The sequence below is a fragment of the Metopolophium dirhodum genome, chromosome 3 (assembly GCF_019925205.1).
Source record: "Metopolophium dirhodum isolate CAU chromosome 3, ASM1992520v1, whole genome shotgun sequence".
Classification (NCBI taxonomy): domain Eukaryota; kingdom Metazoa; phylum Arthropoda; class Insecta; order Hemiptera; family Aphididae; genus Metopolophium; species Metopolophium dirhodum.
Window position 1 is genome coordinate 28,341,833 of NC_083562.1, and position 15,350 is coordinate 28,357,182.

The following is a 15,350-nucleotide window of genomic DNA, read 5'->3' on the forward strand; positions in this document are numbered from 1 at the left end:
ATAGACAATTTTTTATAACCACGAACTAAGATAATAACTATCTTAGTTCATGTTTATAACATATTCAAAATTTTTAATCACGCAGTTGTACCAATAATAAAATCGACTATTTTTTCAAATGGTAACCACAATATTTTTTGATGGATTCTGGTAAAGCTTTTTTCTGAACATTTTGACAGTAAAATTATCAATTTTGGTTTACTGTGTTATTAACTATGGTCCTCTAAATTTTAGTATAATATGCATTAATTATTTTAACTGAAATACCTAATTTACAAGAGCTGAATATTATTTTCTTATAACTACCTTTTTATGTACTTAAATAATTAAATCGGAAATCTAAAATGCTCAAAAAACAAAAACAAACAAACAAAATTGTTGGCAAGCATAGTTTATTATTTATAGTAATTTTTCGTGATATAAAATTGGGAACAATTTTATCTTATAATTATTAATAATAATTTTCCTACCTACTTACAAAATTTTTTTTTTCAACTGTATTGGACGCGTTAAAAAAAATATGGGCCCCTAAAATTAATGGGCCTCGGGACCCCGGGACATCCGGGTTTGAAGATATATCTTATCTATTGACCTCTTATCTATGACTTATATGAGTATAAACACTATAAACACGGAATGATAAAGTGATAAAGAGTTTATTATTAGTGAACCGTTTTTTATTACAATTTGAGTCCTAAGAAATACTATTTAGATAAGAGACAGTTACTATAATTATTATTATCATTTATCTCTGAACAAAAACCTTTTTAAAAAATATGTCAACATCAAGTCATTTTGTCATCTAAATAATTGCAAATCGTTTTAATACTTGTTCAATTATAAATAAATGATGGTTCCACATTAAATAGTGTAACCAAATGGGATGCTTATTACAAATATAGCCTAAAATGTACACTTTAAATAGATTAGAGTTCCAACAGTTATAAGTTATAACTAACAAACCAGCAAATACAATGATTGAATTTAATACTGTATTTTTTTGTGTATTTTCCATCTTACTGTATTCTTTAAAATGGTGAGTACGTTTTACTTTCGATGTCAAATTATTGATAAATTTCTCTCGACTCACTGAAACTTTTTAATTTAGGTTGTTACCCAAAGCCATCAGTTTATATCTCAAATACAAATACCATTTGAACGTAAAAATTGGCACGGCTGGTTTATTCTCACTACAAGATATAATTTTCTTAAAAAACGGTTATTCAGTAGTATGTTGCAAACAAAAAATACAATTATATTGCCTGTATGCATAGTCAATGTATGTATCACATAAGACATGTTATACTATGTCTTATGTGACACATGAATTGACCATGTATACGGACATATCATCACATTTTAATGAATTATTATTTTTGACAGCACATTGATAATATTGGTTTCCGGAGCAGCTTTATTAGCAGTGAAGTCAATAAATTGGTATGTCTTGTAGCTCGCGATGTGAGAATTGAAAAAAACATAGAAAGGATTGATTCCACTATTATGAAACAAAACCAAAGCAATAATAAAATTGAAGATATATTGCCAATTGTCATGAAATTTGCACAAGTACATTAAATGATGTACCTAGCATTTTTAAAATTTTAACTTTTCTTTTTAGTTTTTAGCTGTTCGAATTAGTCGTATATCAATTATGTCGTTACAACCAAACACTCCTGAATGGCTCTTTATAGTATCAGTTATAGATCTCCACTTGGATGCATCTGTCATTGGATCATCAAGGCAATTATTAGCTAATGTTAACGCTCCATATGCAGAAGCAAAATTACTTCGTCATCCTATGAATCCAAATTCATGTTGTTTAGCAAAGATTACTGTAAATGTATGTGCTGAAAGCATATTAGACACACACGGACCTTTATCAATTCAGTCACTAATGTTGAAACTTGACAAATCAAAAATTGTTCTAAATAAAGGTTTGTATAGTTTTATTCAAAATAACAGTGCTTGTTCTACACTGTCTGAAAAGGATAAAGATCAAAGTATTGATTTGGATGTGGCTGCAAAAGACATTCTACTTTCCTTACCACCATTGGTACCTAAGGTTAGTTTAATTATTTATATTGATTTGTTAATTTTTAATATTTAATGTTGTTTGTATAGAAAATAAAAATACATCTAGAAGAGCTAACAATTGTTGATGTGAAAGATAATTTAGTTACAGAGATGAAAGCAGAATTGAAATTATTGACTATAGAAAATCTAATCATTCCTGATGACAATAATCATTCAATAAAACAAAGTAGACATAATATAAAATTGATCAAGTTTAATAATATTTTATAATACAATTAATAATCTTGTAGGTAATCTTTCATTAAAAGTACTTTTTGAAAGTTTGTGTTTGATTGGTTATGAAGAAACTTACGTATCACTGGAAAAGTTCTCATTTGAAGCTAAGGTATAGATTTATTTTAAATGAATTATTATATAGGTTGATTGTAATATTGTGATAAAAAATAATGTTTCTTTAATTTTTCTTATTTTTTTAGTACTTTAAGAAATCATTAAAATTCGATCTGAAGATAAATAATGTGTACACTTTATATTCACACGACGATATTTACCAATGGTATACTTCTTATACTGATCAAATGTTGAATCCACATCAAGTAAATTATGATTCTCCTTGTATATTCCTATGTCCATTTATATAATATGCCCAACCACATGACTCTTAACCTGTGCCGTCCTTAGGATTTGCAAGGCCAAGGGCAAAAACCAATTTTTAAACCAATTTTACCACTTTTGGTAAAGGGCTCCAAATGTTAGCAAAAAGCGCTAGGTCCAGGGCCTGAGCCCTGCTCGTCCCTCCCACCTAAGAACGGCCCTGCTCTTAACGCAAACAAAAATGTATATGGTTTATTATTTTGTTTTTTTATCACTAGAACCATAAGTTAGGCTTGTTTAAACTTTAAGTTGTTGCTCAAGAAGTTTTTTTAACAAATACATATATATTTCTTTTTAAAATTTTAACTTTAATTTCTCATTTTTTTATAGCATAATTATATATTTTAAATTTATTTTATTTATTGTATGGCTCTATTTTAAATTAAAAGTATCTATTATACAATTTTATAAATTTCAAGACTTAAGATATTATTTAATTAATATTGATTTAGATATAAATTGATCTTTAATAAATATTTGTAATTTTTAGTTGAATCATCGTGATCACAAAGCCCCAAACATGTCTTATGCACAACCCATACCTACCCATCTCTAACATAGTTTTCAAGAAAAGTTATGATTATTAATGTCTTTTGTTTTAGATAAAATCAACTTCACCTTTACCAACAAATAAATTGTTAATATCACATAACAGTCCAATGGATGATATAAGTATAGATTTATTGGTTCAGTTTTTAAATGTTACTACAACATGTAGACTCGGCTCAGAATGTGCGTCTGTTAGTTTAAATAAATTTAAACTAATGTTATCTTGTAATCCAGTTCTAAGTTTGTATTTATTATATTAATTCATAATGGTATTCTAATACAATCTTATTAACTTAATGTATTTGTTTGATTAGGAAATGAAAATAACGGTAAGGTGTTTGCAAATTGGCATATTGGGCTATGCCACAGAAAATGGACTAGTGATTTGATGTTAGAAACTGTGCGTTGTTGGTTAAAACCATTTACAAATACTGAATATAGCCCGGGTATGAAAAAATGTCATTCCTGGGGTACACCCTTGTTTATTGGCCTAGTTTTGGTACAGGTAACTTGTTTGATTCTTATTTTAAGACCTAATTTATTTATACAGATTTTTTATATTGATAACTAGATTAAAAATTCTATCCCATCAAATGCACCTAGACTTAATGTTTTACTTGATACTGTACGCTTAGAATGGAGTCCACCACTTGCTCAGTTCATATTGAGAGCACATAATTCTTTACAGCAGTAAGTTATATATTATGTAACTACTAAATGACTAAATGCAAACTAATATTTAATCCAATAAAAAATTTGTTTTACTTTTTATTTTATACACTGATTGAAAAGTATTTATTTATATAATTATATAAATAATTATGTATTATAACTTTTATAGAATTTTTTCCGCTTTGGAAATAAATTTGAAACCTGAAAGTAATCAATCTGTTATAGAAGATCAACAATTTTCTATATCTAAGACAATTACAACTAGTATTTCTGTAACAAATGCAAATATTTTTCTTATAGCCGATAAAAAAAGTATGTTTTTATTCAACTTACATAATTTAAAATATACATATCGTAAATTCCTTTTTTATTTGATTTATAGTTTGTGTTTTAGTACGTGTAGATACTATTTCTGTAGACATTGGAACTACAAGGATAATTTGTGCAATTGAAGGTCTTAAATGTGATTCTTTAGTACCAACTAAATATCATTATGTTTGCACATCTTCTGACGATATTAAGGTACTTTCACTTTCGTTTTTATTAATTATTTGAATTCAGAGGAAATTAACATTGTTAAAAATTTAAAACTGGTATAGAGCTGGTGGCTTCATATAAAGTCATTAAAATTGGAAAAAATACTGGAAACTAAAGAAATATTAATTGAAATCAATGAAATATTTGAATGTCGATGGAGTGCAAATGTTCACCTTAAACTATTGACTATATTTACAGACATATCTGATCTGAAAAATCATTTAGGTAATGTTATAATTTTATAAGAATAAAATGTTCCTCTTTAAAAATACCTCCATTATTTTTAATTTGGAACTTTGAATTGTCTAACAGGCATTAGTTCTATTAAAGATCCAAACAAGTCAACAGACATTAAATTATGTGTCAAATCAAAATTCAAATTTTCAATTAAAGTTTCTTCATCTCATTATTTATTATTTTCAACAGGTAACATTTTTATTTCACTATATTGTTTTTAAAATTAAAACTTGAACATTTTTATTTTATTTTCAGATAATTTAATGTATATTAAAAACAATGGAAAGGTGCGTCATCTTGAAAGCAAAAGTTTTAAAGTCGCTGTTGACCAGTATAATATATTTACTATAAAAGGTTTTAAAATGTTGAAAACAAATTTTAATAAGGAAGTTCAAGCTGAGAGACAAAATTCTGAAGGGTTATTAACTGAAGCAAACAATATTTGGTGATTAAAAAAAAAAAGAATGAAAGAATTTAATATTAATTTACAACATTAAGATTTTTAAATTACAATTTTTTTAAATATAGGGATGTGGCTATTGAAAACTTTAAAGTGGTATTTCCTTATGGTTTTGAGTTTTACAGTATTTTTCAAGGTGAATTCATTAGTATTGTTAAATGGTTAAAATTAATTCATAAAAAACCTAAACTCCAACCAGAACCTCTACCAAGTGATATAGTTTTAAAAGTAAATCAACAATAAGATTATTAAATTAATTTGTATTTATTATATATCAAAATATAATAAATTACAGGTTCAAGAGGTTATTTTTGAATTGAGTGATGATGATTTTGAAGTAAAGCTCAGAGATAACTACGAACTTCTTGAAGATGAATACAAAGAAAGTTTAAAACGTCAGAAAATGCTTGAAACTAAGGTGTCTGAAGTGGTCAAAGATCGTTTACTTTTACCAGCAGGCAAAGTGGAAGAGTTGTTAACTAGCTTGCAAAAAATGAATGCTCAAATATATATACAACGTTCAAAGCAAATGAAACAACAAGCACCAGTACGAACTCGTTTATTTTCGTGGACTATGTGTGATCTTTGTATTATTATTTTGGCTGATGAGTCTATGCATGGACCTCAAAAAGTTGTCAATCATATATGTGAAATGGATGCAGATAGCCTATGGCCTGAGGACGGCTTAGAATTTTGTATTCTTTGGTGTCGAATGATTTTTGCAAGTTGTGCGGAATGGAAATTTCAACTTAGAGATTTCCCTCAAACATGGCTTGATATTAGAAAATTTCAACTTTGGGGAAAATTAGCTGGCGCTGAACAAGAACCTACAGCCAGAGGCAATATATTAAATAATATATATTATTATAATATTATATTATTTTCTGTAGAGCATAAATATTAAATTATATTGTTTTAAATATCTAATTTTTATACTTAGCTAAAAGAAGTGTGACCATTGAATTAAGTGATCCTTTTGGCGATGTGACAATTGAAAGGGGAATGACTTCATTGAAATATTATTATGACTTAAATTGTGAAGTTGATAAATATACATATTCATTTGGACCATGTTGGGAACCTGTCATTGCACAGTGCAAACTATGTATTTATATAATATTATTGTTGTATAAAAGTAATTAAAAACTATAATTATTTTAAATAGGTTTGGAAAAAGTATTAGGTTCTAGTAGAGATCCAAGTCCACCATTACCATTTTGGGATAAAATCAGGTTAATATATCATGGCCGCTTGACAATGATTGTGAATGAATTAAAAGTGAAATTGCATGCATCTCTTGATCCATACAACACAACTGAAGAAATGGAATTAAATTGGTATAATACTGCTATGGATTGGACTAATGGTAATTTAATTTTTAATTGGAAAATTTATATTTTTAACTTAAACTTTTTTTTCTAGCTAAGTTTATTTTCAAAGGTCATTTAAAAGTTCTTGTACGAACAGCTTCGAAGTATGACGATGTATGTTTATTAAACCTTCCTAATTTAAAATTAAGCATCAAGTTAAAATGGTCTTGTCTGGGTGATCCTAATGACCACTATTCAGTTATGCCTTGTGCTCCTGATAAATTACCAGAATATTCTAGCAATCAAGTAAGTTTTCATAGGATCTTTTTTTACTATGTAAAAATATAAAGCTTTAAAAATGAATAACTTTGGTGGTCCGAAAAATTTTTTTTCATTTCTGTGTTTTACTCGTGAAGTCATAAAATCACACTTTCCAATAGACCGTATTTAAAATACACACATCGTATTTACTCTGTATGATAAAAATAATTATAGAAAAATTGATTTAAAAATAATTTAATGTATAAGTTATAAAAGTAGATTTCTAAAAAGTATTTTTCAATATTCGTATTATTTTCTTAGTATTAAAATTTGTTTTATGGTAATTTATAGGAACATTAATAATTAACATATTCATTTGATTTCTCATGCAGAGAGTTTCTTAATTTAATATAATTTAAAAATGAATAACAGTAGATACATGAACATTTCACTGAATGTTCATACTAACATTTTCTATACACCATAAAATGTTGACTCTTTTTGAGCTGTTTACGGACATTATCAGTTTTCAATTATTTTAGTTTTTTTTTCTATGAATATCAATAAAATTTTATTTGTTAGATAAAAGAGCGTGAAAATTTAATGCAAGGCTCCTGATATATTGTTACAATAGAAGTTGAAAAATATTAAAAATACAGAGGCACAATTTTTTTTATATGTATTTAAAGTTCAAATTTTGACAAAATTTATCAAATTTAAAATTTAATAATTATTTTGTAGTTAAATATTTATAAAATGTTCAACTTTTATAGCTAAGGATTAAAAATTTAAAACAAAGTTCCATGTAAATAGGTTATATATAAATTACTTTATTCACAATAATATCATCAAATATACTAAGTAATATCAATATATCATAGGCTGACTGACCGTCTTTGCTCAGTATCGTTTTTTCTTATACAATGAAATTATATCATTGAATTCAAATTTAACACCATCCATTACAGTGACCCACTTGTAACCTACTGTATAGCAGAGCGACACCCACTATCCCTCCTATTTTGTTATTAATTGTTATTTTAAATTAATAAACTACTCTATAACATTTTTAATACTATGGAAATAATACAAACATCTACAACTAAAATATACAGGATGATTTTTTAAGCAATCTCACCCTATATTTTGATTAAATTATACATATATTCAAATTCTCATGTTTGGATTTTTTTTTTTTATTAATCCGCGGCAACTTAGGCCACTGGGTGATTTTTAACTGTTGGGCAGGGTACTGTACGTTTTAAATACGTGTGTTTTTAGTTTGGCAGAATTTTCAAGTGGGCACTTGTAGGTATCTGCCATGCCTAGTTAGGGGATGGCGGCCTCTCTCTCCAGACACCGTGATTGCCCAAAAAGAAGTGCTGCCTGTGGCCGATGTCCGAACTGGCGATGGTACGCGTTGCAACCGATTTTTTTTTCGTCCCCCGTTTGTTTTTTAAATACAAACTTCTATTTTTCAATTAGGAACCATCTTTTTTCACTTTTAATTATTTAGCAGATATTTTTTTTTGAGAATTGTGGTGTATCTAAATCAAAATTCATTAGAGTAGTTTTTGAGTTATATAACTTTGTGTATTAAGGATAATATGTCTATGGTAATGGGTTAAGTGGATTTGGAGACTTTGATGATATGAACATTTTAGTAATTTAAATTGATGTATCAATATAAATAATTTGTAAAAAATGAATATATACGAAGTCTAACGAATACTACATCTAATACCTACTTAAAATACCATCTAATAACCTTTTTAAATAATTTACTTAATTTATAGCTTGCATGTCAAATAATTATTCTATCTCACAAAGTAAATAAGTTGTGTTGTGTTGATGTTATGATTTTATGACGTCATAAGTAAAATTCAACTTATATTTAAATATAAAAAATTGTCTGGCAGTGATATTTAGGCCATAAAAATTATTATTTTTTTGAAGCTAAATTTCCAAACAATAAAAAAAAGGGGGACGGAGTGGGCGAGCGGACTAAGGCGTCAACTGCGACGCAGTCGACCCGAGTTTGATTCCTTGGCCGTGGGCGGCATTTTTTTTCGGACAAGTCACAGTGTCCGGAGAACAAGTGCCGCCATCCCCCACCCGGGCATGGCAGATACTTACAGGTGTTCACTTGAAAATCTGCCATAAACTACACATACGTGTTTACCATCCAACAGTATCCTCCCCTACAAATAAACAAACAAACAGCTAATGGCCATAGTTGCCAAGCTTAATAACCAATTAAAAAAAAAAAAAAGTTGTTTTCGTTATAATTTTTTTAATCCTTTGATTAAAAAACATATTTTACATGATGTATTTTTATTTAGGAACATGACTCTTTTAGAGCATTCCGTTCACAAAATCTCAACGTTAGTCTTTCTATTGAAACCAAACCAGAGCCAAACACTGGGTCTCCACATACAGATACAGATTATCCTGTTGCACTCTTATATGGAAGTACATTAAAGTAAACAAATAACTGTATAATATATAAAATAAATATACATTTTCATGCAAATGTTATAATGTTAAGTAATTATTGATATTTTAGGTGGTTTGAAAACTTAAAATTGATATTATCTGGTGTAACAAGGCCTACGAGGCGCGGTCCATTATTTAATAATAATAGACATAGAAAATTAACTTTGAGTCGTCACTATAGAAAAGTTCATTTGTGCGTGTCTTTGCAACATTTTCAAGTACACTATTGGATGTCATTTGCTTTACAACGAGGATTTGAGCTATTTGGCCAGCGAATATCTATAAGTTCAGAACATACCCTTAACTTAGCATCCAACTTTGAAGATGACTTGAAACACCGATCACGACCTGTTTGGTCTGTTGGTTATATGAATTGTGAATTAATGGATACAGAAATATGGTTAAAAAGTGCCCTACAATCTGAACAAGAAGAAGAAGAAGAAGTAAAATCACTCTAATTTTTTTAAAAAACAAATAAACATATTTTACTTCACATTTCAGGCTGAAATTAAGGAAAAACCCGTTGAAAAATGTTATTTATTAAGTGTCAGCAAAGTTTCATATGGGAGAGAAACTACAGGTACATGTGAAACTGATGGTAGTCCAACTCCAATTCATCGATTAGTTGTGTATCATTTAAAAGGAGCTTGGACAACAAGAAATAGAGATGTAGCTTTTGCATTATTCAACTCTTTAGTAAAGAATCAGGTAACATATTCAAATTTGTATAATTAAATAATTAATATGATACTATCAAATAATTCAAACTAACTCATAACTACATATTCCAGAAATTGAAAAAAAACCTATCTACAGAAGCATTGAAAGGGTTTTGTTTGAACGACAGTGGATGTACACCAATGAAGAATCGTACAAGAAATGCAGATTCTACTGAGCAGGCTACACCATTATCATCAGTTACATCTGTTGCATCATCTACTTGTCAAGCTAGTCCATCTCCAATGTCTAAACTACAATGTGGTGGTCAAGCAGCTACCATGCTTCAACAACTTATATCTGAAGTAGACAATAAACCTGTTGTTTTCAGTGATGACCTTTCAATGCAAGTAACTAGAGAACGGAGATTACAAGGATTATCTGGATGCCAGCAAGATGATGTTCTTTATAAGAATTGGTTGAGTAAGTTTTGTTTGTAAGAGTTGTCGTACATATTTTTTAACATTATTTAATCAAATAATTAACTATCAATAATTATTATTTTAGTTGCCTTAATAAATAGTCAAGTGTTGCTTAAAGGATGTGAAACTAAAGGATATGTAATAGTGAGTGCAGCTAAAGCGGAAATTTTACAAAGAATTCATTGTCCAGTATGGAAGGACCATTCATTAGTATCTAAAACAACTTGGGTTGGCACTTTAGATAGTATGCAGTATTATGCTACAGTTAGTGCTGGAAAAACTGATTTTATTGATGGTAAAATTGAATGTTAAAAATTAATGAAATTCTATCATGAAATTTAACTATATATTTAATATTTTTAATAGAAAATATTATGTGGTTAAATGTTGAGAATATACAAGAAAAAGATATAGACAGTACAGTCATATCTGACCTTCCTGACTTACCGCATCTTGTTGGAAGTGGACATAGTGTTGGAGGTGTAGTCAGTGAAACTGTAGGTGCAAGTAATGTCGGAGAAAATTCTCCATTACAGGTAAATTGGTATTTATAATTAATTCTATATAATGTATTAATTTTATTATATATTGTACATGTATATATATATATTATTATATCATTACTCCATTATTAGCTTCAAAGAATCGTTTCACGATGTAAATGCGAATTTTTTTATGCGGGTCATGGTGAGAGTAGTTTAAATCCAACACATTTAATTGAAGTTCCGCCACCACCAACAGCTACACCTGATGTTGTTGGTGATCCAGATTTACATGAACCAGTGGATGCATTTACTCTTATGCATCATGATTTAGATGTTTGCACCAATTCTCTTCAGGTATTAAATTTAAAAAAAATGTAATATTTATTAACTAATTAGTGATTATTTACACTTATAAACTTTTAATTATAGTATGCTATGATCTTGGATATTGTGAATAACTTATTATTATATGTGGAACCACGTAGAAAAGAAGCTTATGAACGTTTGCAAAGAATGCGTTTTCAACTGCAACTTCAAAGTAGTCAAGATCACAGACAACCCATTCAACAGTTACAAAACCATGTTCGGTAATACATTTTTCTCTCTTTAAGAATAATGAAAAATAAAATAAAATAAATAATTTTACTATAGGTGTCTAGTTGCAAAACTACGAAGATTAGAAAAAGAAATATTTTTATTAAAAAAAGAAGAAGATTGGCAAAATGAAGAATTGTTATCTTCAGAAATTAGAAGTTTAGAAAAACAAGTAAGAAAAAAAACTTAACTATTTTTTTTATAAACATCTATGTATGTAAATTAATATTTTGTTTACATTTTAAATCATTAGATGAATGAATTAAAAGATCAATTAAACTCTGAAAGCGAAGAATTAGATATGATGGTGTCTTGTTATAAAGAAACACAACTTAGAGCAACTCAAAAATTAGCTACATTACGAGGTGATAAACCAAGTGTTGTACCTTCAAGAGCCAACGAAATATGCTTCAAACATGCTCAATGGAGATTAACTGAAAATGATGGTCAACTGGGAATTGCGGACTTAGTACTTAGTAATTTTTTGTAAGAAAAAAAAAAGAAATATTATATGTCAATCAATAAGTAAATTTAATATTCTTACCTCTTATACAGGTACACAAAAAATTCCAAAAGTGATGATTCAGTTGAGCATTTATTAGAATTAGGATATATTAGAATGACAAATCTTTTAGCCAATGAATTGTACAAAGAAGTTATTGTGCCTACAGAAATACAAAACAATATGCCAGTTGATGATCGAAAGGTTCAATATTTTAATTTTAAAAATTATATCATTTTTTTTACAAAATTGTATTATGTGTTTAGAGGGCAGTAAGAATATTTTGCAGAGAAAAAGCTCCAGTTGGAGGTATTTCGGTCAAAGAACATTTTGAAATAAATGTGGTACCATTGACAATTGGTAATTACTAATGCACTTTGTTTATTAGAGTGAATATTAATCCTGTAGTCATTTAATTAGGTATGACCAAAAAATTTTATAGCACTATGATGAGATTTTGTTTTTCTGAAAGAGATCCTGAAAATATAGATGCTGAAACAGATGAAAAAAATTCATCAAAAGGGAAAAAGAACAAAGAAAGTAATTTTTATGTTCCAATAGAGCATAAAGATGATGTTGAGAAAATGAAGGTGAAATTACGTTAAATATATTATTATATTGATAGTTTATAATTGAGTATAATTATGCTCTAACACAATTCCTATTTAACTTAGGAAAGAGCCGAAAAGAACAAATTGTTCATTTACATTAAAATACCAGAAGTGCCAGTAAAAGTTAGTTATAAAGGTAACAAGGAAAAAAATTTGGAAGACATAAGAGATTTTAGTTTAGTAATTCCCACAATTGAATACCATAATGTTACATGGACGTGGTTGGATCTTTGCCAAGCTATGAAAACTGATAGTAGACGAGTAATACTATCCCAGGTTTGTTCTTAGTACTTTTTATATTATATCCAAATAGTTTACCATAAATATAAGACAAAAAATTCCTATACACAATTTTAAGGTATTAAATTATGTTTAGGCTATTAAACACAAGTTGCAAATAAAGACTAACAAAGCAATAGCAGATGGTGGTGCATCACCACAAGAAGAAGACAAAGCTCGAATGCTGTTTGGCAGTAAATTAGTGGTAATTATGTCATTATTACATATTAATACAATATTATACTGTTGTCTAACTTTATACTAACAATAACAATCCATTATTAATTAAGTTGGAAGTTCTTGGTTGTACATTGAATAATTTTTTTTTGTTTCTAGCGCAATGAACATAGAAATTCAAAACGTGGTATACTAAAATTTCCTAAATAGAAGTACCTATATATTTATTTTATATTTTGTATGAACTCTGTGATATTGAATTTTGTTACCTAAAATTGTATTTCTTTAAGGAACATTTATAATATATTTATTTTATACCAAAAATACTTAATAATATTACTCTAGCTATGAAGTTATTGCATGTTTTTTAAAAGTAAGCTAAAAGACTTTTACAAATACGTATATACTCAAGCATTTTTATGCAATTTTGGGCTGTATTTGGCTATTATATTTTTTGTATTTCTTGCACATTTATGAAAATTTTACCAATAATTATGAATTATTAAAATATCTGATAAAGACCAAAATAAAATAAACCCACTGCACGGCATATCCACCAAACTAATTATCATTATTTCTGTAATCCATTTTTCATTAAACATGTTTCCATGATTTAACACTGGAACACACCAACCTAATGACGAGGTATACTCGACATCAACTGTATAGCAGAGTGGTATCTCCTTGCCCAAATTTTTTAAATTAAGTTATAATGCAATAACTTTTAATTCTTAATTATTATTAATAAAACAAAATACAGTAATATTTACAACTCTTAGGTAGGTGGTACTAACTATTGGGTGGATGAAAGTATTAACTTTACTACACATCTTTAATGTAGGTACTTAAAATTGTTTAACCATTTGTCCAAAAAGTCATCAAGCAATGATTACAATGTGTTTTATTTAGTAGTTTTAATAAAATATTTTAATTTAATTTTGTTTAATTTATTGATTTAATATAAATGACTAAATGGTATGCATATTTATTAATATTTAAATTTAAAAATTAGTTTAAAATGTGTATAGTCATTGAGTATGATACATATATACAGTATATACTCAATGTAGTTATGCAGAATAAGTGAACAAAATTGTATTAAATTCTACTTTCTATTAATTTTTTTATGCATTATAAAATTAAATTATTTTTATTATAATTATTATTATACAAAGATTATTAGATATTTTTTTTACCATAGAATCCATACTGTCAAGATAATTTTTTTTCTTACCCTCTATAAAGAAGTTCACTTCAATAATAACAAAATAAAAACTGAAATATTAATTTTATTTAATCAAACCTTAATATGGGTCATCATTTAATATTTTTGAAGAGCCACATTAGAAATTTTGAAATTGTTGTGAAATTGCAGACATTGATAGAAATCAATGAACAAAAACGATAAATTACAACACTATAAATAATGGTTAATACTTTTTTTTCTTATCTGTGTACCACAATTTGGCCATTTGGTGACCCTGGAATATACGTTTAACAAGAATTTCAGTTAATCAGTATAAAGTTTAATATAATATAATAAATACAAATTCTAGTTATTTAAAAATCAGTTTATTTGTGTTAAAAACAATTTTAATTAACACAAATTATTAGTGTCGATGTTTGTGTTTTGCTAAAATAGGTAAATGGTGGTTTTCACCGAAGCATAAAACTAAAGGTGAATAAAAATAGAAACTAAGCTGCTTAATTACTTGTTTATCATCTTTGTTAAAACAAAGTAACTTCTGGCTATTGTATGATTTACCTACAAATTTGACCAACATTTATGTAAATAACTAATTAATCATGGAATATTTTTGATAATTGATAATATTAAAAGTATATGCACAGTTAGAGATTGAAGGATAATATATTTTTCCACATAACACTTCAAAGCCTCAAATGTTGGTCTTCTAAGCTGAATATACGGATATACATTAAAAAATGTAAGCTGATGAAGTCTACCATACTTTTATATTATAGTTAATAAAAGTTACGGCTATAAAATATATTCAAAACCTATCAAAAGTATACATACTGCGCGTGACGGATTTTGTCCTGTAATCCTGTACATAAATGTCAAATAGGTTAATATTTCTATTAATAATTAAGGGTGAACAGACATTTTATAGATTTTGAAAAGGCCCTTTTTAAAAAAAACGTCAAATATTTTGGCATATGAAAAAATAAATAGCATAGAAGACATGTCGTTTTTTAATGTCATCAAGATCAACTGAAATGTTCACAATTAATTTTTAAGAAAAAACAATTTAACCTTCGTTTTGAAAATAATTAATTTCAACAAGGTTAAATTAAAATCATGTCACCTATGAAAATATAGAGTTACTCA

General features: G+C 27.5%; 1 protein-coding gene across 2 annotated transcripts; it reads left to right on the forward strand.

Moving 5' to 3' along the window:
- The first annotated feature begins 740 nt into the window (after positions 1-740).
- On the forward strand, positions 741-13,334 carry LOC132940732 (protein hobbit). 2 transcript variants are annotated; one of them, XM_061008454.1, is made up of 36 exons: positions 741-1,036; positions 1,109-1,229; positions 1,384-1,569; positions 1,622-2,065; positions 2,125-2,263; positions 2,328-2,422; positions 2,514-2,633; positions 3,294-3,480; positions 3,555-3,745; positions 3,812-3,930; positions 4,082-4,224; positions 4,295-4,434; positions 4,512-4,674; positions 4,762-4,875; positions 4,942-5,131; positions 5,215-5,374; positions 5,442-5,985; positions 6,087-6,251; positions 6,312-6,512; positions 6,569-6,762; positions 9,060-9,199; positions 9,284-9,656; positions 9,715-9,921; positions 10,005-10,353; positions 10,438-10,647; positions 10,719-10,888; positions 10,988-11,191; positions 11,267-11,424; positions 11,489-11,603; positions 11,685-11,917; positions 11,987-12,137; positions 12,200-12,293; positions 12,354-12,523; positions 12,608-12,820; positions 12,921-13,028; positions 13,160-13,334. In XM_061008454.1, the coding sequence occupies exons 1-36, from the start codon at positions 975-977 to the stop codon at positions 13,208-13,210; spliced, it is 6,624 nt and encodes a 2,207-aa protein (XP_060864437.1). In that variant the 5' UTR covers positions 741-974; the 3' UTR covers positions 13,211-13,334. The 2 variants fall into 2 exon arrangements, with proteins under 2 accessions (XP_060864437.1, XP_060864438.1); XM_061008455.1 differs by having other exon boundaries at positions 3,555-3,739.
- Positions 13,335-15,350: the final 2,016 nt, after the last annotated feature.